Genomic DNA, 24,817 nt, shown 5'->3' on the forward strand with positions numbered 1-24,817 from the left:
CAATGATTGTAGTATATATATATGTGTATATATATATATATATACATACATACAATGTTACAACTGACTGTAGCATATTTATACAATGTGCACAATTACTGTAGTATATTTATACAATGTGCACAATTACTGTAGTATATTTATACAATGTGCACAATTACTGTAGTATATTTATACAATGTGCACAATTACTGTAGTATATTTATACAATGTGCACTGACTGTAGTATATTTATACAATGTGCACAATGACTGTAGTATATGTATACAATGTGCACAATGACTGTAGTATATTTATACAATGTGCACAATGATTGTAGTATATATATATATGTATATATATATATATATATATATATATATATATACATACAATGTTACAACTGGCTGTAGCATATTTATACAATGTGCACAATGACTGTAGTATATTTATACAATGTGCACAATTACTGTAGTATATTTATACAATGTGCACAATTACTGTAGTATATTTATACAATGTGCACTGACTGTAGTATATTTATACAATGTGCACAATGACTGTAGTATATTTATACAATGTGCACAATGACTGTAGTATATTTATACAATGTGCACAATTACTGTAGTATATGTATACAATGTGCACAATTACTGTAGTGTATATATATACAATGTGCACAATGACTGTAGTATATTTATACAATGTGCACAATGACTGTAGTATATTTTTACTATGTGCATTGGCTGTAGTATATTTATACAATGTGCACAATGACTGTAGTATATTTATACAATGTGCACAATGACTGTAGTATATTTATACAATGTGCACAATTACTGTAGTATATTTATACAATGTGCACAATGTCTGTAGTATATTTATACAATGTGCACAATGTCTGTAGTATATTTATACAATGTGCACAATGACTGTAGTATATTTATACAATGTGCACAATGACTGTAGTATATTTATACAATGTGCACAATTACTGTAGTATATTTATACAATCTGCACTGACTGTAGTATATTTATACAATGTGCACAATTACTGTAGTATATTTATACAATGTGCACAATGTCTGTAGTATATTTATACAATGTGCATAATGTCTGTAGTATATTTATACAATGTGCACAATGACTGTAGTATATTTATACAATGTGCACAATGACTGTAGTATATTTATACAATGTGCACAATGTCTGTAGTATGTTTATACAATGTGCACAATGTCTGTAGTATATTTATACAATGTGCACAATGTCTGTAGTATATTTATACAATGTGCACAATGACTGTAGTATATTTATACAATGTGCACAATTATAGTATTATATTTATACAATGTGCCCTGACTGTAGTATATTTATACAATGTGCACAGTGTCTGTAGTATATTTATACAATGTGCACAATGTCTGTAGTATATTTATACAATGTGCACAATGTCTGTAGTATATTTATACAATGTGCACTGTCTGTAGTATATTTATACAATGTGCACAATGTCTGTAGTATATTTATACAATGTGCACTGTCTGTAGTGTATTTATACAATGTGCACAATGTCTGTAGAATATTTATACAATGTGCACTGACTGTAGTAAATTTATAACATGTGCTACACAAAAATCATGGGCTGACCACAGTGTTCTCTGCTGACACCTCTGTCCTTGTAAGGAACTGTCCAGAGAAGGAGAAAATCCACTCTCTGCTACCTGACATGGACAGAGGTTGCAGCAGAGTGCACTGTGGTCTGATTGGAAAGAACTACAAAACTTCCTATGGAGCATACAGCAGCTGATACGTATGGGATGATTTAAGATTTTTAGATAGAAGTCATTTGCAAATCTGTTTAACTTTCCGGCATCAGTTGGTTAAAAAAAAAAAAAATACCCCTTTAATTCAGCTTTGTTAACATAGACATGCCAGAGTGCTGTAAAGAGAGTCTGTGATTATTTCTGAGCTGACTGACTAGCGGAGAGGCTGACGCGGAGAGGCGGATGTCTGCCCGCTCTCTCTGAGCTTACTCGGCATCATTCCAAGGCGCTATTTCTCCCAGCACTCTTGAGGACATTATCGGGATCACCAGTCAGTTATAAATCAAACTTTGCATATAAAATGAAAAACACCAACAATGAGCGGACCTACAAACTGCAACAGTGAAATAAAACAACTTCAAGTCTATAAAGCAGAAAAATAGAGGATTTACATGAAAACATTCAGTCCATTACGGTCTCTTACCAACGGGATGGAAAATGAAATTGAGAGAACAAATGTGAACTCAGCCTAACATTAACCCTGGAAGGACTGGAGACCTATAGACTATGGTTTCTGAGTTTGATAAACATTATGGTCGGCCTCCTATAGGATCATTTGTGCATGGTACTATATGTGGCACAGGTGGCACCTCGTTGCCTTTGGTCAATTAACTTCTTGGTGACTTCTGATGTCATAGAAGGCGGTCTGATAAATGACAACTTCTGTAAAGTGCTGAGCGTTACAGTAAAGAGTCGCACAGCACTTGGCGTCGTGTACTTTCATTTGGTCACAATAAACTAGAACTTTGGACTCCTCCATGAACACAGAGAAAATCTCGGAGACTCGCAGTCAGCCATGGATATGAAGGAGCTGAGGGATAGCATTCGGAACTTCAGCTTTGACCAGTGTCCTAAAAGAGGCCAAGGATTCAGCAGAGTTCTTCTTCAACTTTTTGGCTTTCTGGGCCATGGAAAATCCTGCTTTATTAACACCTGTAAGTTTGTCTGGGAAGAAGGGGAGTATGAGAACTGGGCACAAGCTGCAGGTGTGGATGAAGGTCATACCTTGGAGAGGAGATCCTACCCTCTGACACACAACATCACCCTGGTGGACAATCGGGGCTTCTCCATAATGGGCGGGTATGAGACTGGAGAGATCTTCGCTCAGCTGGGTGAGTGCTCTGTAGAAACATAGAAGGTGGATGGCAGCAGAAAAAGTCCACATGGTCCATCTAGTCTACTCTCTGTCCTACAGGAAACCTGTTACCCCTAGATACCCCCGTGGAGTGGAATGAAGGATTTGGTCTTGCAGGGAGAATAATAGAAGCTGAAAAGTGTATAAACAAGTCAGACTTCATTGTCCCTATCTTCATCTACAGGTGAGACTGTGCCCTGTGCTCTGTATATACTACACTGCTACTATGGAGGGGAGGCTGAACTCCATTAGTCTTCTGTATCTACAGAGGATGAGAAAGATTAGCTCATATTGTCTTCTTAATCTACTGGGAGAGGTAGGCTGAGCTTCTATTGTCTTCTCTATCTACAGCTTTGTAAAACTAAAAGTTTTAAATAAAGGTTTAACTCACACTCATTAAGGGGTTAAACAATAGATCTTTTTATTATTATTATTATTACAAATTCCCTTGTAAAATACAATCTACGGAAAATGCCGACTACGAGCTTCATAGAGGTAACAAATTGCTTTTATTGGAAGCTTTTTAAGATCACTTGGGAAATTAGGACGGACACAGTCGACACATTTCAGGCCACATACAGTCCTTACAATACAGAAATTTAGGTCACTACTGTGGTAGATGTATACAGTGACATTGGCTAATCCCTCAACACTGATGTTAAAATTGAGACATTCGCCAGTATATCCTTATATAAAGGACACACCAGAGCCCGCACACCAACGCCAAGGTTTCTCAGATGGCACGGGACCTAACGCTAACCTACCTGTGCGTAATAAGCAAAAACCAGGGGCCAGTGGGCAATTACAGCAGCACGAGGTCGACATGCAGCCTGCTCCCAGTTTCCTCCAGCGTGACTGAGCACACATACAATGGAAGGGGGGAGAGAGGCTACAAGCCCCACCCAAGTTGGCAAATACAGTCCTTAGTCATAGTCCCTGAACTGACATAATTGTGAGGAAAGAAAATGTTCTCTGCATGAAACCACCGGCACCGGTAAAGAGTCTTCTCATCCACCGGATTCATTCATTATCTGTGAAGAAAATTCCATGTACAATATGAGACAGAACCAAGTGAGTCTCTGGATTCTCAGGGCTGAGGTGGCCATAAAGTCACTGTTCACATTGAGGGTTAATGACATCAATAGGTTTTTATTATATAATTTGTATATTTATTATTTCATGGTTTTATTTCCATCAGTGTGAAGAAAGGAATTGTCCCAGGAGAGATGGACCATCTGCGAGAGCTGATTGTGACCTCCAGAGACCTCACAGGTAAATGTCCTCTAGTCAGATGGAACCATCTCAGGGTTTGTTGACTTTCTATCTCTCTTGGATTGGGAAAGTTGCTTAAAGGGGCACTCTGAAAGTGTATAGCTCCAGAAAGTTATACAGATTTGTAAAGTATTTTTGTATAAAAATCTTAACCCTTCTAGTACTTATCAGCTGCTTTATGCTCCAGAGGAAGTTGTGTAGTTCTTTCCAGTCTAACCAGAGTGCTCTCTGTGACACTCTTTTTATTATAAAAGTACAAAACTTATCCAATACAACAAAAAAACAAGCTTCACCAGCTATAATATAAATCGAAAACAAAACCCTGCCTAACCGGCCAGCCCAGCTTTACAAAGCAAAAAGAAAACAACAAAACCACACTGACACACATACCGAAAATAAACATAAAAACAGCACAACTTGGCTTATCAAAATATAAACATAAAATTAGCACTACCTGGCTGTAACTCAAACCATCCAAAGTAAAAAAACAGCACCACTTGGCTTATCAACACATAAAATTAACACTTCCCGGCTGTAACTCAAAACCATCCATACTCGGGAAACAAAACAAAGGAAAAAAATTAAAATAAACAAAAATACATATCAACACAATAACTGGTCTGACTGCCATGACTATAATATGAGACAATATAAAACAATATAGATACAAAATCACATTAATAGAAATAAATAAAATATATTATATAAACATAAATATATGCACCCTATTTACATAAACCTACAAAATCAACAAAAAAACCCTAGGAAAATCCCTACACTAGAACTGTGCCCTCACCCACACCACTCCTCCTGCACATGGGTCAGAGTCCATACCGTTCCTCTACAGTTTACAAAGTCCTGTCCTTAACTGACCCATGTCAGGTCCCCCAAAAACACAAAAACACACCACGACACACAAATACACCCTTCCCACCTATCACTCCACCCAACCAACTTATACACAAACTTAAACATACTAACTTACACACACTGAACCACAACCCACTTTGGGCCCAAGTTTGGTCGCCTGTAAGCCCTTCATGCCATATCAGCTTAAAACAAAACAAAAAAGCTAGCGTGTGCATGCATTAGCCCACCACCAGGAAGAAGGATGGCAGACTTGATACATCAAAATAATTTTAAACTCTTTCCCTAACTCCCCCTACAATTCTCCCTAATTCTATCCCCCCATTAAAACTAACCCTACTCTCACCCTATCTCTATCCCTAGAACACTTCCCCTATCCAAAACAAGGGTACTCTTCCCAAAAGATTTAGTACCTAGGGCACATCGAAAGAAAACCCTCTCCACAGGAGAGAAGCCCTACTGGTACCAAGACTGCCATACTCCAAAGACCTGATCTTCCCGATTTCTACAGACCTCCACCTCGGAGAGGATTTTCTGTTGGGTCGACACTAAACACCGTGCGTTCCGCGTGTAGTACCTAACCACTAAGCTAACTAAGAATAAAGTGCCCTGGTCTCGGCCACCCAAGTTCCTAAATGCCCCATAAGCCCACTCCGGGTAGGTAAGGCTGGCAAGTTGACTCCAGCCGATGGAAGCACCCACCCAGTTGTAGACCCCTATATTAAAGGGACAATGAAGCAGGAAGTGGTCAATGCTTTCCAGCGTGTCCCCACACTCTTCTCGGGGACATCCCCGGTCATCAGAGTTCCTATACTTCAGGTTGTCCCTTACACATAGCTTCCCCTGAAAGCAACGCCAGGCCAAGTCCCAAAACTTCTGGGGGATCCTTTACATGTTTAAAAGGTACAACCCCACCCTCAGACCTGGGCAGTCCTTGAGCGCCAGAGGCTTCTGGAAGTGGGTCAATAGAACCCGTTTGTCAAGGAACTGCCTTGACTGGGTCCTGATCTCCCACACTCCCAGACCCCACCGACGTATTGCCTTCAGAGTTGGGGTAGCGTAAGCCGGAAGATATCCATGGGGCGTACGGAGGTCCTTCACTCGCCCTCCTCTCTCCCATTTCTGAAAGAAAGGCCGAAACCATTCCCTGCAGGACAGTACCCACGGAGGAGCCCTCTCTTTCCAGAGGTTTGAGATGTTAGCTTTCAAGAAGGTGTCCGTAAAGAACACCACCGGGTTTACAATAGATAAACCCCCTAGTCTCCTCGTGTGGTACGTAACCTCCCTCTTGACTAGGTTCATCCTGTTCCCCCATAACAGTTGAAAAAACAGGCTGTAGACCCTAGTGTAGTAAGCCTCTGGCAAGATACATACACTGCCCAGATAGATAAACAAGGGGAGCAGGTACGATTTGATCAGGTGTACCCTCTCCCTGAGGGTCAAAGACCAACCCTTCCACTGGTCCACCTTCTGAGTGGCATCCTGGAGCTTACCATCCCAGTTTATTGGTGGAATAATCATCCTGGCCGAATGTGATGCCTAAGACTTTTGCTGATTCTTGGGGCCCTGGAAGGGTGTCCGGGAGATCAAACGTGGGATCCCCCCTCCCAGCCAGAGACTCTCACACCTATCCCGGTTGATCTTAGAACCGGATGCCTCCGAATAAGGTTCCATCTCCGACATCACCACATCGACCTCCTCTCTCGAGGAGACGAAAATAGTGACATCGTCAGCGTACGCCACTACCCTCTGGATGGCCTCCGGCTCTGCCAGACTCATCCCAACTCCCGCCAAATGTCCGCGACTCACCCTCCTAAGGAAGGGATCGATGGCGAACACATATAACAGCGGGCTCAAAGGGCAAGCCTGATGGACTCCAGACCCCAGTCCAAAAGAGAGGCCAGACCAACCGTTCACCAGTGGGAAACTCTCTGCCCCTGCATACAAGATCTTAAGCCAATTAACAAAAGTACTCAATAAGCCATATCTCAGGAGGACGGACCAGAGGTAGTCGTGATTCACCTGATCAAATGCTTTGGCCTGATCCAAGGACAGTAAGTACCCCTTCCAGAAACCTGCACTACTCCACTCCACTGCCTCCCTGACATTAAGGACAGCACTTAAGGTGCTTCAGCCAGGAACAGTGCAGTGCTGGGCCTCCGAAAGGAGCCGGGGTTCAAACTTCACCAACCAATTAAACAGTATATTAGACAGAAGCTTCCTGTCCGTATTGAGAAGAGCTATGGGCCTCCAATTCTCAATACGGCTGGGATCTTTACCCTTTGAGAGAAGAATCAGGGCTGACCTCCTCATTGACTTCGGCAGAGTGCCCGAGGAGAGACACTCATTGAATACGTCAGTCAAGAGGGGAACTAAAGACTCCTTAAAGGGGACCTCTCATCAAATAAACTTTTGATATATTTTAGATTAATGAATGTTGAATAACTTTCCAATAGCATGTTAATGAAAAATATGCTTCTTTCTATTGTATTTTTCCCGATCAGTCCTGTCAGCAAGCATTTCTGACTCATGCTGGAGTCCTAAACACTCAGAGCTGCCAGCCTGCTTTGTTCACAGCCAAACAGGCTGTGAACAAAGCAGGCTGGCAGCTCTGAGTGTTCTCCTTTGTGAACAAAGCTGACTGGCAGCTCGTAATGTTTAGGACTCCAGCATGAGTCTGAAATGCTTGCTGCCAGGACTGGAAGGGAGACCCCTAGTGGTCATTTCTTCAAAGTGGAAAATTAAATAGAAAGAAGCATATTTTTTAATAACATGCAATTGTGAAGTTATTCTGCATACATTAATCTATAATATATCAAAAGTTTTTTTTTGATGAGAGGTACCCTTTAAAGGTCCTGTACCACTCAGATGTTAAGCCATCCGGACCTGGCGACTTCTTGGGGGCAAGCACCTCGATCGCCAGTCTCTCTTCCTCTTCCCTGATCTCTTCTTCCAAAATGCCAAGAGAGGGGTCTCAGGAATGGCTTAAGCCAGGAAACCCGACATCACATCCCGATCCAGATCCTTCTTTCCCAAGAGGTGTGAGTAGAAGGATCTGACGACCTCCAAGATCCCCGATCTGGACCGATTCAGAGATCCCATACTATCAATCAATCCTTAAATGACTTTACTACTCACTGACATCTTGAACTTTTTATAAGGGTCGGGCGAGCGGTACCTCCCGTAATCCCTCTCAAAAACCAAAGATGCGTACCTATCGTACTGACACCTCATCAGCAAGGATTTCACTCTGGAGATATCCTCTCGTCTACCTCCAGTCGAGACAAGGAGCTCGAGTTTCCTCCTCAGACCCTGATCCAGGGGATACCTGTTCAGGGACCTGAGGCTCGAGAGCTGGCGGAAGAACCTCGCAACCTGCTTCTTGAATATCTCCCACCACTCTGACTTACTACTACATAGATCCAGTAAAGGTACCTGACTCTGAAGAAAATCCTCAAAGGACTGTCTTATCTCCGCTTCCTCCAGGAGGGACGAATTTAGCTTCCAATAACCTTTTCCCATCCTGTGGGTCTCTGAAACATTCAGGGAAAACAAAATCATACAGTGATCGGAGAACTCCACCTCAACCACGGACACTGCGGAAGAGACGGCTTCCTCCTTTAAATAAAACCTGTCTATCCTAGACCTGCGACTACCTCGATGATAGGTGAAACCCGTGTGGCCCGAGGGGCTCCGGATGTGGGCGTCCTCTAGGCGAGCTTCTCTAGCTATGCTAATCAGCGCCACACTATCGCAAGTCAGCGGACCATTGGAGCCTCTCCTATCTTGGGACCTCGTGACATTATTGAAGTCCCCTCCAAAGATCACTTGCCGACTTGTAAAAATAAAGGGCTTAATGCTCATAGAGAGATCTTTACGGCCCCGCTTAGTTTGCGGAGCATAGATGTTAATGGGCCGGAGCTCTTGTCCCTTCATGAAGACATCTAAGATCAGGCACCTCCCCATTTCTAATTCAATAACCCGTCGGCATTCAACAGGAGCCGTAAAAAGGACCGCCACCCCACTATACGGCTCAGCCGCAAGAGACCAATGGGAGGGACCGCGCCTCCACTCTCTTCTGGCTTTTACCAGGGAGGCTAGATCTGACAACCTGGTCTCCTGTAAAAAGAAAATGTCGGCTTCAACAAGGCCGAGAAAATCAAAGGCTGCAAATCTAGCCGTATCCGACTTTATGCTGGCACAGTTAATAGATGCCAGCATCAATAGGGTGAGTGCCGCCATACAGAGTGATTAAATTAGACGGTCACACCCTTTACTTTTGTTTTCCCTTCTTTTTTGCCCCCGAAGAAGATGAGAGGGCAGGACCACTCTTGGATCTTTTTCTTTGATTCAGACAGATCCATATTATCCCCATCTCCGTCCAGCGCTGGTCTAGCCCTGCCCTCTGAGGAAGGTGCCTCAACAGGACAGGGCCCAGTTCCCCCCAGAGGCTCTATCTCCCTAGGCACCTCACCCTCACCTTCCCCCTCCAAGGAGGGGGAGGAGATGGTATCAAGGACGAGGTACCGGTTTGACAGGTCAATCAGAGGGGGGAAGTCAGGCTTCCGTTTTTAACCTGGCCCTTAGTACAAGGAACAGAGGGCTCTGACCTCTTCTTTCTCCCTTACCTTTTGCCCTTGTCTTTCTTTTTGGGCCTCTCCCCACTCTCCTCATCCACACTTTCATAGTGGGAGGAATCGAATGGGTTGGCCATATTGCCTTCCTCTCTGTGAAGCCTCCTCATCTCCTCATCCAGCACATTCTCCTACAGGGCTTCAGTGGTTACAGGGCCAGCTTCAGGAGCAGGGGCCGGAGCTACCCCCGTCACCTGGGTACTCTCCAGCTCCCTACTCCTTCTACGATTTTCTTCCCGCCTTAGTTTGGCGGGGTCCTTTTTCCTCCTCACAAGCCCTGTTGCACCCCCATTCCTGCCCATACCCTCCCCGGCCAAGGCAACTTCACAGATCTCCTCAGCCGGAGCGGCCGCTGCATGGGCGAAGGCGCTAGGACAACGGCTAAAAGGGTGCCTGAGGACACCACACAGGTAGAACCGGATCTGCCTACAGAATGCGGCCAGATGACCCACCCCACCACACAAAGCGCAGACCTGTACAGTACAGGCTGCGCTAAAGTGGGTGGGGCTGCCACACCTGTGACAGACCTTAGGCTAACCCTGGTAGAAGACCTGGATCCTATCACGTCCAAGGAAGGCGGCTGACGGAATGTGGGCAACTGTACTCCCTGAACGCTTGAGTTTGACGGAAAACGTCCAGGCCCCAGACCAGATCCCATGCTCATTCAAGTTTTTCTTGGGCATGTCCGTCACATCCCCATACCGTCCGAGCCAGGTCATGATGTCATAACAAGAAAGCAACTCGTTACGGGTCAAAACGGTCACTTTCTTGACAGAGTTCTCATGGGAAAATGCCTTAACGGCAAAATCCCACCAGCCAGGCTTGTTTTTTGCCACTTCGTAGTTCGACCAGAAGAGTTCGAGACCCTCTGGCCTAACAAAACTGACATCAAACTCAGACGAACTGTAAGGATGAATCAGGGCAAAGATGTCACTCACCCTGAATTCCATCTGAAGGAGGCGCTCAACCACTTTTACGCGAGGTGGGCACGCATCCTCGCCCCTCCAAATCAGACGGACCACATTCCTACGGTTATTGTCCTTCCCGGTTGTCGGGAGGGAACAGACCATCTCCCCATTCCGCTCTTGGAAAGCCCCCAAACCGTGCCTCTCTATCCAGAAAGACAGGTCGACCTCACCCCTTCCCTCTACCTGGATCGACCTGTCACCCCCTGCGTAGAGCCTCCAGGAGGCGCTATTGCAAATGGCCCCCAGGGCCCGACGGAGACGGGGACCCCCCGGAACCCTTGGCAGAGACATTAGCATAGCTCCCAGGAGCAGTCACTGCCAGGGTGGCAGCCGGACCAGACCCAGACCCAGAGCCAGAACCACTTACAACACCATTCACACCACTACTCTCAACCTCTTTATTTCTAACCATACTACTACCACTCCCATCAACATTCACTCCACTGACACTCCCACATACACTCCTCTCACCCACAACACTACTACACCCATCAATATCACATCCTACATTTTTGTCCTGACTAACAAATTCTGGGCTGGCTGGGATGTCTTTTAGTATGGCTGGCTTTAGTACAGTCCTGGCTTAGCCGCTTCTGGGGTCGACGCAAATGGCTTCTCCTTCATGGTTGATATTATATCCTGATTCTGGGTCTGCCCCACCGGGCGCACCCTAGCTACTCCCACAGTGCCAGCACCTGCTTTACCCGACTGCACAGGCTCTGTGTTTAATCCCGGCACCCGGATACTCCCCCCCCTCACAGGGGAGTGCCCTGCAGAGCCAGTAATGCCTACAGTACTCAGGGAACCGCCCCCGAGCACACGGCGTTATAACTCGCATTGCCCACCATGAGCCCATCCTGCCCCTCCCTACCGGCAGGATGGGTGGGCTTCACATCTATCGCGTCCGCAGCTTTTACTGACGCCATGCTGTATCCCCCATGCTGGCTCCGCTCCACCACAGAAACGGGGTCTGGCAGTCTGGAGGACCCAGCAGCCTGAACCAGCTTTGCAGCTGGCCCAGACTGCTGGAAAGGACGGAACACATAATGCACAGTTTCCTGGGTCTTCTGTTTTTTTGCTTTTCTCTTTACTAATATGTCATCACAATGGTCATCACCAAATGTAAAATTCTCGAGGTGGGCTGGAGACTCCTGCATCACTATAGTCCTCAGCAATCCCCCCAGCCTCACTCTCCACATCATCATCCTCACTATCTCTTAGCGGTAGTGCCACCTGAGCCGACTCTATGTAGCTGACCTGAGTCTTAGTGGTCTGGGTGTCACAGGGAGTAGGTCAGGCAATACATCATCCTCCACAACCTGTACAACTTCTTCTCCTCCTCCTTTACACCAACACCACCATCCTCTCTTTCTTCACCGCCACTACTCTCCCCATCATCCACCTTCACCTTACCTGGGGATTTCATGGTGGCAAACCGATCCTCGTCCTCCCTGAAGATACCGCTCCCCTTGAGGATCTCTGCTCTCCTCTCCTCCAGCTTTGCAATGTCATTCTTCAGGGCTGTAATCCTCTTTTTCAATTCCAGCTTATTCCTTTTGTACCCAGAGCTTGCCAGATTCTGGGCAGGTCCTCTTTCACCAACCTAAGCTCCCTACCACAGTGGTCGTATTCCGCAAACCGTGCGGTCATGCGGGAGCAGTAGGTCTCACTGGACTCTTTGGGCCCCCTCTCAGCCCACAACTCAATACTTTTCCTCCTCGGCTTCCTTCCACTGGATCTCTGGCTGGCACCCATTGCCGGAGGAGCAGAGCCGGCATTGCTGCAGACTCTGCCAGATCTTCTTCCTACGGCCGGAAAAATGGCTGACGCTGTTTTCTCTCCATCCCCCGCCAGCCTGGAAAAACGGGGAATGGAGGCCCTGGGCTCCATGCAGGGAGGCTCTCCCCAGGAGCCTGACACTGGGAAGGCTGATGGATCACCTGCTCTGGTCTGATCTGCTGGAAGTTTGTGGAGCTCAACAAGGGACACAACCGTACGCTGCTCACACTAAAAATGCTCTGGACTGCTGTGTTCACAGGATGTGCTCTCTGCTGACACCTCTGTCCATGTCAGGAACTGTCCAGAGCAGGAACAAATACCCATAGTAAACCTCTCCTGCTCCAGACAGTTCCTGACATGATAGGAAATGTGGAAAATGACCTTGGCAGCAGGCACTCAGTAATCCGATAGAAAGTAGTGCACTCAGGTCATGGAGTAGGAAAGTTCAGCAACTTTATTGATGTACAGCAATGACACGTTTTGGGGTTAATCCACCGCTTCCTCATATTGACAAAGTACATACATAGGATAAAGCATGTGGAGTTTATATAATAATAGTAATTAACACACAAAATAGAGGACATCATGATGTTGTATCACATATTTTTTGTCACATGTTCACATTGTTTTGATGCCCTGTGAGGACGCCTCTGACCGTGACACCTATATATGATGTCACACCACAGGCGAAAGTCACATACCGGCTTGAGGAAGCGCTGTGATTGCGTGAAACAGTCTGTCCTGGTCCTATTATATATAAAATATGTAATATATAATATTTATTTATTTTATATATATTCTTGCCCTCACCCTTTCCCTGCCATCTCCCCTAATATATTTAATTTATGTTCATTTATTTAATTCCAATCTACAGGATGGGCCATTTATATGGATACACCTTAATAAAATGGGAATGGTTGGTGATATTAACTTCCTGTTTGTGGCACATTAGTATATGTGAGGGGGGAAACATTTCAAGATGGGTGGTGACCATGGCGGCCATTTTTAAGTTGGCCATTTTGAATCCAACTTTTGTTTTTCCAATAGGAATCAAACTTATTGGGAATTTCACAAGAAAAACAATGATGTTCTTGGCTTTAACGTAACTTTATTCTTTCATGAGTTATTTACAAGTTTCTGACCACTTATAAAATGTGTTCAATGTGCTGCCCATTGTGTTGGATTGTCAATGCAACCCTCTTCTCTATATACTGCTATATACTACTGTTACGCCTAGCGCTCCGGGTCCCCGCTCCTCCCCGGAGCGCTCACGGCGTCTCTCTCCCTGCAGCGCCCCGTTCAGTCCCGCTGACCGGGAGCACCGCACTGACATGGCCGTCGGGGATGCGATTCGCACAGTGGGACGCGCCCGCTCGCGAATCGCATCCCAAGTCACTTACCCGTCCCGGGCCCCTCCTGTCATGTGCTGGCGCGCGCGGCTCCGCTCTCTAGGGCGCGCGCGCGCCAGCTCTCTGAGACTTAAAGGGCCAGTGCACCAATGATTGGTGCCTGGCCCAATTAGCTTAATTGGCTTCCATCTGCTCACTGGCTATATCTGATCACTTCCCCTGCACTCCCTTGCCGGATCTTGTTGCCTTGTGCCAGTGAAAGCGTTTAGTGTTGTCCAAGCCTGTGTTACCTGATCTCCTGCTATCCATCTTGACTACGAACCTTGCCGCCTGCCCCGACCTTCTGCTACGTCTGACCTTGCCTCTGCCTAGTCCTTCTGTCCCACGCCTTCTCAGCAGTCAGCGAGGTTGAGCCATTGCTAGTGGATACGACCTGGTTGCTACTGCCGCAGCAAGACCATCCCGCTTTGCGGCGGGCTCTGGTGAACACCAGTAGCCTCTTAGAACCGGTCCACCAGCACGGTCCACGCCAATCCCTCGCTGACACAGAGGATCCACTACCTGTAAGCCGAATCGTGACAACTACTATATACACCGCAGGAGAAATGCTAGCACAGGCTTCCAGTATCCATATACACTGCTATATACTACTATATACACCGCAGGTGAAATGCTAGCACAGGCTTCCAGTATCGGTATACACTGCTATATACTACTATATACACCGCAGGAGAAATACCAGCAAAGGCTTCCAGTATCCGTATACACTGCTATATACTACTATATACACCACAGGAGAAATACCAGCACAGGCTTCCAGTATGCGTATACACTGCTATATACTACTATATGAACTGCAGGAGAAATGCTAGCACAGGCTTCCAGTATCCGTATACACTGCTATATACTACTATATACACCGCAGGAGAAATGCTGGTAATTGTAATATGCAGATTACCGTCTCCATTGCAGTGATTTAATCTTTTCCCGCCATCCGCTCATTATTGCTCTGCACGTCTACATGATACTGTGACCTTCGTGCATTTACCTCCACTCAGCTCCTCACTGACTTTGCATTCGGCTTTTCCAGATACCGATAGCGAAGCCAGTGTTCTCTATGCGCCGCTCTATTACAGCCACGATCTCCGCTCACGCCCCCTTCACCATTGGCTGACGGAGACCACGTGCCCGGCATCTTAGTGACGCGTTCCTATTAACCAGCTCCTGCTTACTAGGGCGCTGTGGCGTGCCGGTGTTTACATCCATCACACGCAGGGACGTTATAGTCGCATTATCCAAGCCTCTCATTCACTTAATCCCGGACACAATATAATGTATCTGGTTTCCTACATTGAATACGTTTGGTTTAATGAATTGTTTTTCTGTTTGGCTCCGTTCTTCTAGTCAGGCTCTCCCCACACCCCGGCTATCTGTTATGTACATTTGACCCTTTCACCTTTGCACTGTCCTCCATTTTGTGTGTTAATTACTATACTTATATAAGCTCCCCATGCTGTATCCTATGTATTTACTTTGTCAATCTGAGGAAGGGGTGGATTAACCCCAAAACGTGTCATTGCTGAACATCAATAAAGTTTACTGAACTTTCCTACTAAATGACCTGAGTGCGCTACTTTCTATCGGATTACTGAGCGCCTGATGCCAAGGTCATTTTCCACATTTCCTCTCCAGTACCTCTGCAGGACACCGGAGGGTTTTCCTGGGACCTTTGGGCTGCACAGATCCACATCCCCTATAAGGGGTGATATGCGTATTTCCCATATGCTCAAGGTGAGTGGCCATTTTATAGAGCCTGCACTCCCGTCTCACCAGGGACACCCCCTATCCTGTGCCTAGGGTAACGCACGAGGCACCGGCCTCTGGTCTTTCTTTTTCTACTTCTACACAAGTTCCTGACATGGACAGAGGTGTCAGCAGAGAGCATTGGGGTCAGACTGGAAAGAACCACACAACTTCCTCTGGAGCATACAGCAGCTGATAATTACTGGGAGGATTAAGATTTTTAAGTAATTTACAAATCTGTATAACTTTCTGGAGCCAGTTGATATAAAAAAAAAAAAAAAATAGTTTTAACAATACAAAAGCCAATGGTATCCCAGTTAGGGAACAAGATAAATAACAATATAAATCACACAAAGGCCCAAAAGGGGCACACAAAGAACACCCTACCTAAAATACCCTAACCGATAAAATGTCCCTTTTATTAGATCCACCTTAAAACTAAAAGGAAACTGTATGTAGTAATTTAAATGGTCCCTGTCAGATATAAAAACTTTTTATGTGGTACATATTCGTAAAACAATAGTTCTTCTTATTTACTTCTTTACATTTTTTTTTCACATTTTATTAAAGAAAACTGCCAACAAAAATCCCACCACTAGGGGTCACCATACCTCCTGGGACACTGGTGAGCCCCACAGCAGCATGAGGGTGTCCAAGTCTATAGGAGGAACACAGCTGGCGGCAACACTGTGCCTCCAGTGACTGTGGTCACGCCCCCTCCCATAGACTTGTATTGAGGGGGTGGGCCTTGACGTCATGAGGGGGTGGAGCCATGACATCACGATGCTCTGACCCCTGTATCACCCGTCATTACGCATAGAGCGTGTTTGCTCTGTACAGTAATGACAGCAGGGTACTGCAGCCGAGATCCCGGGGGTCCCCAGCGGTGAGACCCCCGCGATCAGACATCTTATCCCCTTTACTTTGGATAGGGGATAATATGTCTAGGGGGGGGTGCCCCTTTAAGGGTTTAAAAAGTACAACTTGATTTTCAAAAAACAAGCCCTCATATGGCCATGTCAACAGACAAATAAAGTTATAGGCCTTAAAATATGACGATGAACAAAAAGAAAACTGAGGTTTGAACGATATATATATATGTTTTTTTTTTTTCTTACTACGGTGCCACCATGAGAACAATGTGATGCCTGATATGCCGCAGATCTTCCTGAAATGCATCTATTATGGTCGGGTGCTAATATATTGCTCGTTTCTATCATGTAGAAAGTATGTTACCCAGTGGCATAACTTGAGCACATGGGCCCTGATACTTCAGGGGTCCTAAAGACCCCTCTGCCACATAAGAAAACTCTTATGTTATAAATGGCGCACGACAGGTGGGGGCCCTGGAACAAGTTTTACACGGGGGCCCAAGAGCCTTAAATAGACACTGTCATAAAAACAAAAAACGTTTGATATCTCATAGAGACAGTAAAAGTGTTGATCAGTCGGGATCTGAGAAGTGCGCACTTAGAGCGTTCTCTTCCAGCTCTGCGTCACGGGACCAAGATGGCCGCATAATGTAAGTCTGTGGGATGGAGCGAGGAGATGTGTTTATCTTCCTGCTCGTTCTAACAATCATTTGGGGTGTGAGATTGTCTCTAGGACAGGTACACTTTATGTTACACCTCTGATGTCACCCTGATCCTGAAATAATATCCCCATCATCCTCGATACTGAATGCAGTGTGTCTGGTATCACTCTCAACATTTATTAAGATAAATTAACAATCTGAGTTACCGTATTTTTCGCCCTATAGGACGCACCGGCATATAAGACGCACCCTATTTTAAAGGTGCAACATTTTGAAAAAAAAAGATTCTGCACCCAACAGTGATCTTCAACCTGCGGACGTCCAGATGTTGCAAAACTACAACTCCCAGCATGTCCGGACAGCCAACGGCTGTCCGGGCATGCTGGGAGTTGTAGTTTTGCAACATCTGGAGGTCCGCAGGTTGAAGACCACTGTATAGGAGGTAATACTCACGTGTCCCCGCCGCTCCGGACCCATCACCGCTGTCCTGGATGTCGCTCCATTGCTGTCGCTGCGTCCCCGTGGTGTCCCCGGACTTCTTCTTCTCGGGATCCACGCTCTCCGTTGCCGTCATCACGTCGCCGTCATCACGTCGCTACGCACGCCGCTCCTATTGGATGATGATGTGCGCGACGGCGTGCGCGACGACGTGATGACGTGGAAGGAGAGCGCAGGGGATCCCGGCACGGAGTAGACACCGAGGAGGCAGGTAAGGTCCCTCCCAGTGTCCTGTAAGCTGTTCTGGGCGTCGCGGTCCCGAACAGCCGGGTTAGTGTCACTTTCCCTTCAGGCGCGGCGGTCAGCTTTGATCGCCGCGTCTGAAGGGTTAATATAGGGCATCACCGCGATCGGTGATGTCCTGTATTAACGGCGGGTCCCGGCCAGGTGTTCGCCGTATAAGACACAAAAACTTTCCCCCCCCCCAGTTTTGGGGAAGAAAAAGTGCGTCTTATACGGCGAAAAATACTGTAATTATTTACACAATGCGATTTCCTTGGAAATGATATAAATAGTTAAAGATGAATAATGAAGATGAAAAGTAATTTTTCTTTGTTACATTTCAATAGGAATTTTACCCGTCGTTGTTCTCACCCACAAGAGCAGCAGCAACAGGGCAGATGTGATGGCAAATTTCCAAAGCTTGGGGGTGGAGCAGATATTTGCCCTGGAAAACTACACCCCCGAGGATCACACAAAAACAACCTCAAAACACGAGGAAGTCCTGAGGTTCCTATATGAAGTTATCGAAGACGTTCACTTTCAACTGGGTCATCGGAGGAACCCTACGGAGGAGATGCTGGAGCGGAAAGAATTTGTCCTGACATATATTCACCACAATGATCTGAAAATGCAATACGTAGAATCGGAAAATACAAAGATGAAGGAAGAGACTTGGCTTAAAAATGAACTTAGACTCCAGAGCGAAAATATGAACAAGAATGCCAGGAGAACAAGAGAAAATATATGGAGGAAATAAAAAAACTCGAAGAAGAAATAAGAATTCATGAAAAGAGCCGAGAAGAACCAAGAGCAGTAACGCAGGAGCAGAGGAAGGGCAGGAAGTCATGGCTGGGAATGCTGAAAAAGAAGAATCCTAAATAACTTGTGTCCGACCATCGGAGGAGACATCGGGACCCCCTGGTCACTCTGCAGACACTACTATAGAAGTACATTTATTAGTCGTCATTGGCATTGCTGTATATTTTAAGAGATTTCAAAAATTATTTTTACAAGATAAGAGTGAATTTCAAGAAATCTGTCTGATTCCAATAAATCGGCCATCAGATTGGATTTAGTCCGAATAAAATTAATTTTTATCGAAACTGCCCCAATTGTACTGAAAAGTTGTGTTTGACCATCTGAGGTCTCCTAGGCTTTAAAGGGGTACTCCAGTGGAAAACAATGTTTTACATTTCAACTGGTGCCAGAAAGTGAAACAGATTTTAAATTACTTCTATTTAAAAATTGTAATCCTTCCAGTACTTATCAGCTGCTGTATACTACAGAGGAAATTGTGTAGTTCTTTCCAGTCTGACCACAGTGCTCTCTGTGGACACCTCTGTCCATGTCAGGAACTATGAAGAGTACAAGCAAAACCCCATAGCAAACCTCTCCTGCTCTGGACAGTTCCTGATACGGACAGAGGTGTCGGCAGAGAGCACTGTGGTCAGACTGAAAAGAAATCCAGAAAGAAATACAACTTCCTGTGGAGCATACAGCATCTGATAAGTACTGGAAGGATTACGATTTTTTAAATAGTATATTTACAAATCTGTTTAATTTTGTGGCACCAGCTGATTAAAAAATAATGTTTTCCACTGGAGTACCCCTTTAAGTGTTTATATTTTAAGGAATTCAGAACAAGTTTTATTTTTTATTAAATCATTACATCCATAATCTTAAGTAATTGACCATTCTGCCTGGATTAGGTCTTTTAGCGTTTTCTTCGGCTTTCCTATCCCATAACATTTGTAAACTGCTCCCAAAACACAATAAATAAAATATTTAAGAGACGTCCTTTTACGTTCTCAGAATTTCTCATAATTGTCTTTGTAAAATGATTTTTTGTTGTGTATTATGTTGCAGCCTCATATGGTCCTTTGGTATAAAGACCACTTCTTTGGAAATACCACCAATAATCAAGATTTTTCTAAGGCTACATTCACATCACGATTTGGGCATATGACAGCTGGGTCCAGCAGGAAAATTTAAAAACTATCTACTGCCCTATCCTTGCCATACCCCATTCATTTTTTTTTAATATGTGGCAGCCTGTAGGGGTAATGGTGTCTGGGGTGTTGCGGAGTGGTAGTGTAGGGTATAGGATTAACTCTTAGTTGTCGTGACGCCAGGGTGGGGTTTTCCTCAAGGTAATGGTCCTACCGCCAACCATCCCATAAACGATAGGGAGGAATAAATGAATGTCCACAGCAGAAGTTGAGACTAAACGGAATAACTTTACAGCATATTTTATACAACTGCAGATAACAGACAGTCTTTGGTAAGAGGACCGTGGTACAGGCTTCTCACAGGTTTGCTGGGACTTCTGAGGTTAATGAGCTTAGGTTTGCTAGCCACTGTGCTACTGAATTTAGAGTAATTTGAGTTGCAGTAGTCACACAGGATTTGTAGTTTTTGAGCTGGATAACTCACTGTTTTGTGGCTGCTGAAGAGTAGGCTTCAGGCCTAGCATGAATTGTAGCTGAAGATATAGATGTGCTTTATGTAACATCCAGAGGGTAAGAGGGAAGAGAGCGAATTGAGTGGATGCAGCAGATTATATAATCAGGGGCAGGTACAAAGCTCATTGGTTCTGCAAATCTGTCAGTCCTGACCTAAGGAACTATGGGTATGTCACATGACTCAAAGGTCCTTGAACCAAAGCATAACATAATTTATTTAAAGTCACATGACCCAAAGGTCCTGTACATAAATACACTATAGTAAAATATATAAATATATACATTTATGCACACTACTGAGAAGCGACTAGGGGTTAGCCCTCCAGGAGAGCCCTACCAGCATGGAGGGACTCTGGCTGAGGGGACCACTGACAAAGGGGACAGGACCAAGTCCTGTACTGGTGCACTACATATATATATATATATATATATATATATATATATTTTTTTTTTATTATTGTACATTTTTTGCAATAAACAAGATGAAATGAAATAAAACAATCTCTCAATAAAAAGAAGAGAAAACAAAATCAAACATACCTCATTCATTTTAATGAGCTAAACAGATGTCAGGGTCCGGATTAGCGGCTGATGAGGACACTGGTGGTGGATCCTCTGTGCCAGAGAGGCGATGACGCGGGTCATACTGGAGAATCGGTTCTAAGCAGTTACTGGTGTTCACCAGAGCCCGCCGCAAAGCGGGTTGGACTTGCTGCGGCAGTAACTACCAGGTCGTGTTCCCCAGTAGCGACTCGACCTCTCTGGCAGCCGAGACTGGCGCGGTACACAAGGACTAGACAGAGGCGAGGTCAGACGTAGCAGAAGGTCAGGGCAGGCAGCGAGGTTCGTAGTCAGGGGCAACAGCAGAAGGTCAAGGTACACAGGCTTGGGACACACTATAACGCTTTCTCAGGGCACAAGGCAACAAGATCCGGCAAGGAGAGGAAGGGGAAGTGGGTTTTTATAGGAATGGGAGTGACAGGGAGAGATTGGGCCAGGAACCAATTAGTGGTGCACTGGCCCTTTAAATTTTAGCAAGCCGGCGCTCGCGCCCTAGGGAGCGGGCTGCACGCACTGGGAGAAAGCAGACGAAGGCGTGAGGTGAGTGACATGGGGCGCGATCCGAGGGCGGGCACGACCCGTGCCTCGGATCGCGTCCCCTCCGGAGACCAGGGAGCAGCGCTCGCAGTCAGCGGTGCCGACCGGAGCGCTGCAAGCAGAAGCACGCCGTGAGCGCTCCAGGGAGGCAGCGGGACCCGGAGCGCTCGGCGTGACAACAGATTTACCGCAGGTCCGGCAAAAGCCATTTTTTTTTATTCTCCCTGTGAATGCAGCTTTAGACTGATTCCTTTATATATTGCATTGTCCCTTTTCTAGAACACCATAAAGTCCGTACAGAACAGAACCTGTATTCTTATTCCTGGGTCCATATTACCCTTTAGCTGTTATCTCTGAGGCGGGGAACTATAATGAACTAAAAAACTATTCTACAGGTAAGAATTTATACATTGTCCCCAGTAAAAGAATACACCTGGAAGTTCCTGAATAAATGCAAGAACTGAGGTAATAAATGAGGACTTTGGCTTCATGTTTTGGTGGTTTATAGCGAGCGCAGAGCGTTGACGGTTCACACAGACCATCAGCCATGGATGATGAAGGACGGAGGAAGGCGATTAAGGATTTTACATTTGACAAATGTAAAAGGGGCAACCAGGGTTTTAATAGGATCCTCTTGCAGCTCTTCGGGTATGTCGGCCATGGGAAGTCGTCCTTTATAAACAGTGCCATCTGTGTGTGGAACAAGACTGAGTACAGAAATTGTGCAAATGCAGCAGGTACGAACGAGAGCCACACAACCGAGAGATTGACCTACCCGCTCACTGAGAAGATCATCCTGGTGGATAACAGAGGCTGCTCCATGATGAATTCCTACGAGACTGGAGAGATCTTCGCCCAACTTGGTAAGTGTAAGAAATGGGATAAACGTAAACAGCAGAAAGGGAAGAGTGAAGAACGTCTTGTAGAGGACCTCAAGGGTAATTGTGAGCAGGATCTCTAGGATCAAGCTATATGGGTCTGTGCGTCTCTATGGACGGGTGCTGTACAGTAGATAAGATTCCTATTTCATACATTTCCTATAGACTTTACATTCAGTGTATGGATGGGCTTGTGTGGTACCCAAACATCTACACTTTACGATAAGTCATGGACCAGACCACAATAAACATTAGGCTCGTCCACCATTTGCCATGTTAAAGGGGTACTCCGGCGCTAAGACATCTTATCCCATGAAAGGATAGGGGATAAGATGCCTGATCGCGGGGGTTCCGCCGCTGGGGATCCCCGTGATCTTGCACGCAGCACCCCGTTACAATTAGTCCCCAGAGCATGTTTGCTCTGGGTCTGATGACTGGCGATCACGGGGCCTGAGCATTGTGACATCACGGCCCCCCCCCACCCCCGTGTGATGTCACGCTCCGCCCTCCTTAATTCAAGCCTATGGGAGGGGGCATGACAGCTGTCACGCCCCTCCCACAGGCTTGCATTGAGGGGGTGGAGCGTGACATCACACAGGGGCGGGGCCGTGACGTCACTATGCTCAGGCCCCATGATTGCCAGTCATCAGACCCAGAGCAAACATGCTCCAGGGATTGATTGTAACGGGGTGCTGCATGCAAGATCACAGGGGTCCCCAGCAGCGGGACCCCCACGATCAGGCATCTTATACCCTATCCTTTGGATGGGGGATAAGATGTCTTAGCGCCGGAGTACCGCTTTAAGATATATTATGTTGCAAAATACCAAAGTAATAATCCTTATAGTTTATATGAAGTTAATTCAAATATTATTAATAAAAATTGTTAATAAAAATGATCAGTGTATCTATATAAAAGTGGATCGCAGGGTTCCGGATTGCCGATATCACACCCAATATAATGGAAGCAAAATAATATAGCAATAGTATAAATAAAGAGTAGTAAAAAGGAAAAAAGGAAAGTATTTTAAAATATATTAGAACCAAAATCATGTCCTTGTATGTGATGATCCAGGTAATAGATCCGATATATAGAGATGTAATTATAACATCGAGTGCCAATAACCAGGGATGTTTTACAGAACCGGTGACCAATAGTATTTATTCACTATGTCTCATATTTATTGAGGTTATAGATGAATACTGCAAGTAGTGATTTGGCAAGCAGTAGTCATTTAGTATTGAAGTATATGTATATGCTGTATGTATCGCTTGGAAAAAAAATATTTCATAAAAATAGAGCTTGTATAGTATGGAAAATCATCCCCTCTTACCCCTCCGCTGTAGGAGACAATATTCAGACTGGCAGTGGCTGGATATGAAGCCGGTCAATCAGCGCCGCGATCCTCTGCGGGATCGATCTATGTGTGTAGCGGGTTGGTTCTCCCTCTCCGACAGGCGTGGGGTCCGGGTCTCTGCTTTTACAGCGTTTCAACTGCTGGTTCGGGATAATGATGCCGCTGCTCTCGCTGGTTATATCCCGCTCCAGACGCCGATCCTCGTGTTTTTTTTTTTTGTCCGGAGCCATAAATGATAGTCACTGGAGGCACTGAAATATATTGAGGTATCAAGTGTGTTCCAAAAATGTTAAATGTCTGATAATAGTAGCTGGACGCATTTCATGACTACTGTGCTTTCCTCAGCAGCGTATAGATAATTATCTATTATCTATGATATTTATCTATAAGTTGCTGAGAAAAGGACAGTGGTCCTGAAACGCGTCAAGATACTATCAGACATTATACGTTTTTGGAACACACTTGCATTGATGGATCACGAGCTCCGGGTTTACTTCATGTTCTGTGTATGTTTGAGGCAGAAACGTCCAACGTTATCTTGTACCCTGACCCTTATTTCTTGACCCTGTATTCCTATTAAGGGACAATCATTAAGATTTGATGGTAAATCTTACATAGTAATGTGTAGAACAAGTGGAGAAAATGGTAAGACCTGGTGAATCTCATCTACATTTAGCAGTGAGAGGAGGTGCCGATATATTGAATGGATTATTATTATTTTATATTAATTGTTTGATGCCAAATTTATCTTTTCAGCGAACTTGTTGGCCCTGGACAAGCCGGTCGGCTGGAATAAGGGGTTTGAGCTGGCAAACAGGATTGTGGAAGCGGAGCCCTATGTAAAAGCCTCGGATTTCATTATTCCTATATTCGTGTACAAGTAAGAGCTTCTCCGGCACAATCTTCATAACATCGTCATTTATCATAACACATTCACCCGCTCAATCCTCACTTTGGGCCTCTTAGGGGACCAAAACTATTGTAGGAAACTAATCTTTACCATTTCCCTTCCCGTAGCTTCAGTAACATTACGGTAATGTAATAGGTATGAGGAGAAGAGTGATGTCTATTGTTCAGGATTTGCAGTATCACCAACACCACCACCACCACCACCACCTCCACCACCAGCACCACCTCCACCACCAGCACCACCTCC

General features: G+C 45.3%; 1 protein-coding gene across 1 annotated transcript; it reads left to right on the forward strand.

The window, feature by feature from the left end:
* Positions 1-2,522: 2,522 nt before the first annotated feature.
* Positions 2,523-18,941, forward strand: LOC130284946 (uncharacterized). The gene is made up of 4 exons (XM_056535930.1): positions 2,523-2,917; positions 3,001-3,124; positions 4,139-4,212; positions 18,214-18,941. The coding sequence occupies exons 1-4, from the start codon at positions 2,602-2,604 to the stop codon at positions 18,621-18,623; spliced, it is 924 nt and encodes a 307-aa protein (XP_056391905.1). The 5' UTR covers positions 2,523-2,601; the 3' UTR covers positions 18,624-18,941.
* The last annotated feature ends 5,876 nt before the right edge of the window (positions 18,942-24,817 follow it).

Source organism: Hyla sarda, chromosome 8 (genome assembly GCF_029499605.1).
Source record: "Hyla sarda isolate aHylSar1 chromosome 8, aHylSar1.hap1, whole genome shotgun sequence".
Classification (NCBI taxonomy): domain Eukaryota; kingdom Metazoa; phylum Chordata; class Amphibia; order Anura; family Hylidae; genus Hyla; species Hyla sarda.

What these genes read in the sequence shown, in the direction of transcription:
- LOC130284946 (XM_056535930.1), top strand. Translation starts at nt 2,602, where the DNA reads ATGGATATGAAGGAGCTGAGGGATAGCATTCGGAACTTCAGCTTTGAC. An exon ending in AGAGATCTTCGCTCAGCTGG is followed by an intron (nt 2,918 to 3,000) that starts GTGAGTGCTCTG and finishes TCTGTCCTACAG; the next exon opens with GAAACCTGTTACCCCTAGAT. An exon ending in GACCTCCAGAGACCTCACAG is followed by an intron (nt 4,213 to 18,213) that starts GTAAATGTCCTC and finishes ACATTTCAATAG; the next exon opens with GAATTTTACCCGTCGTTGTT.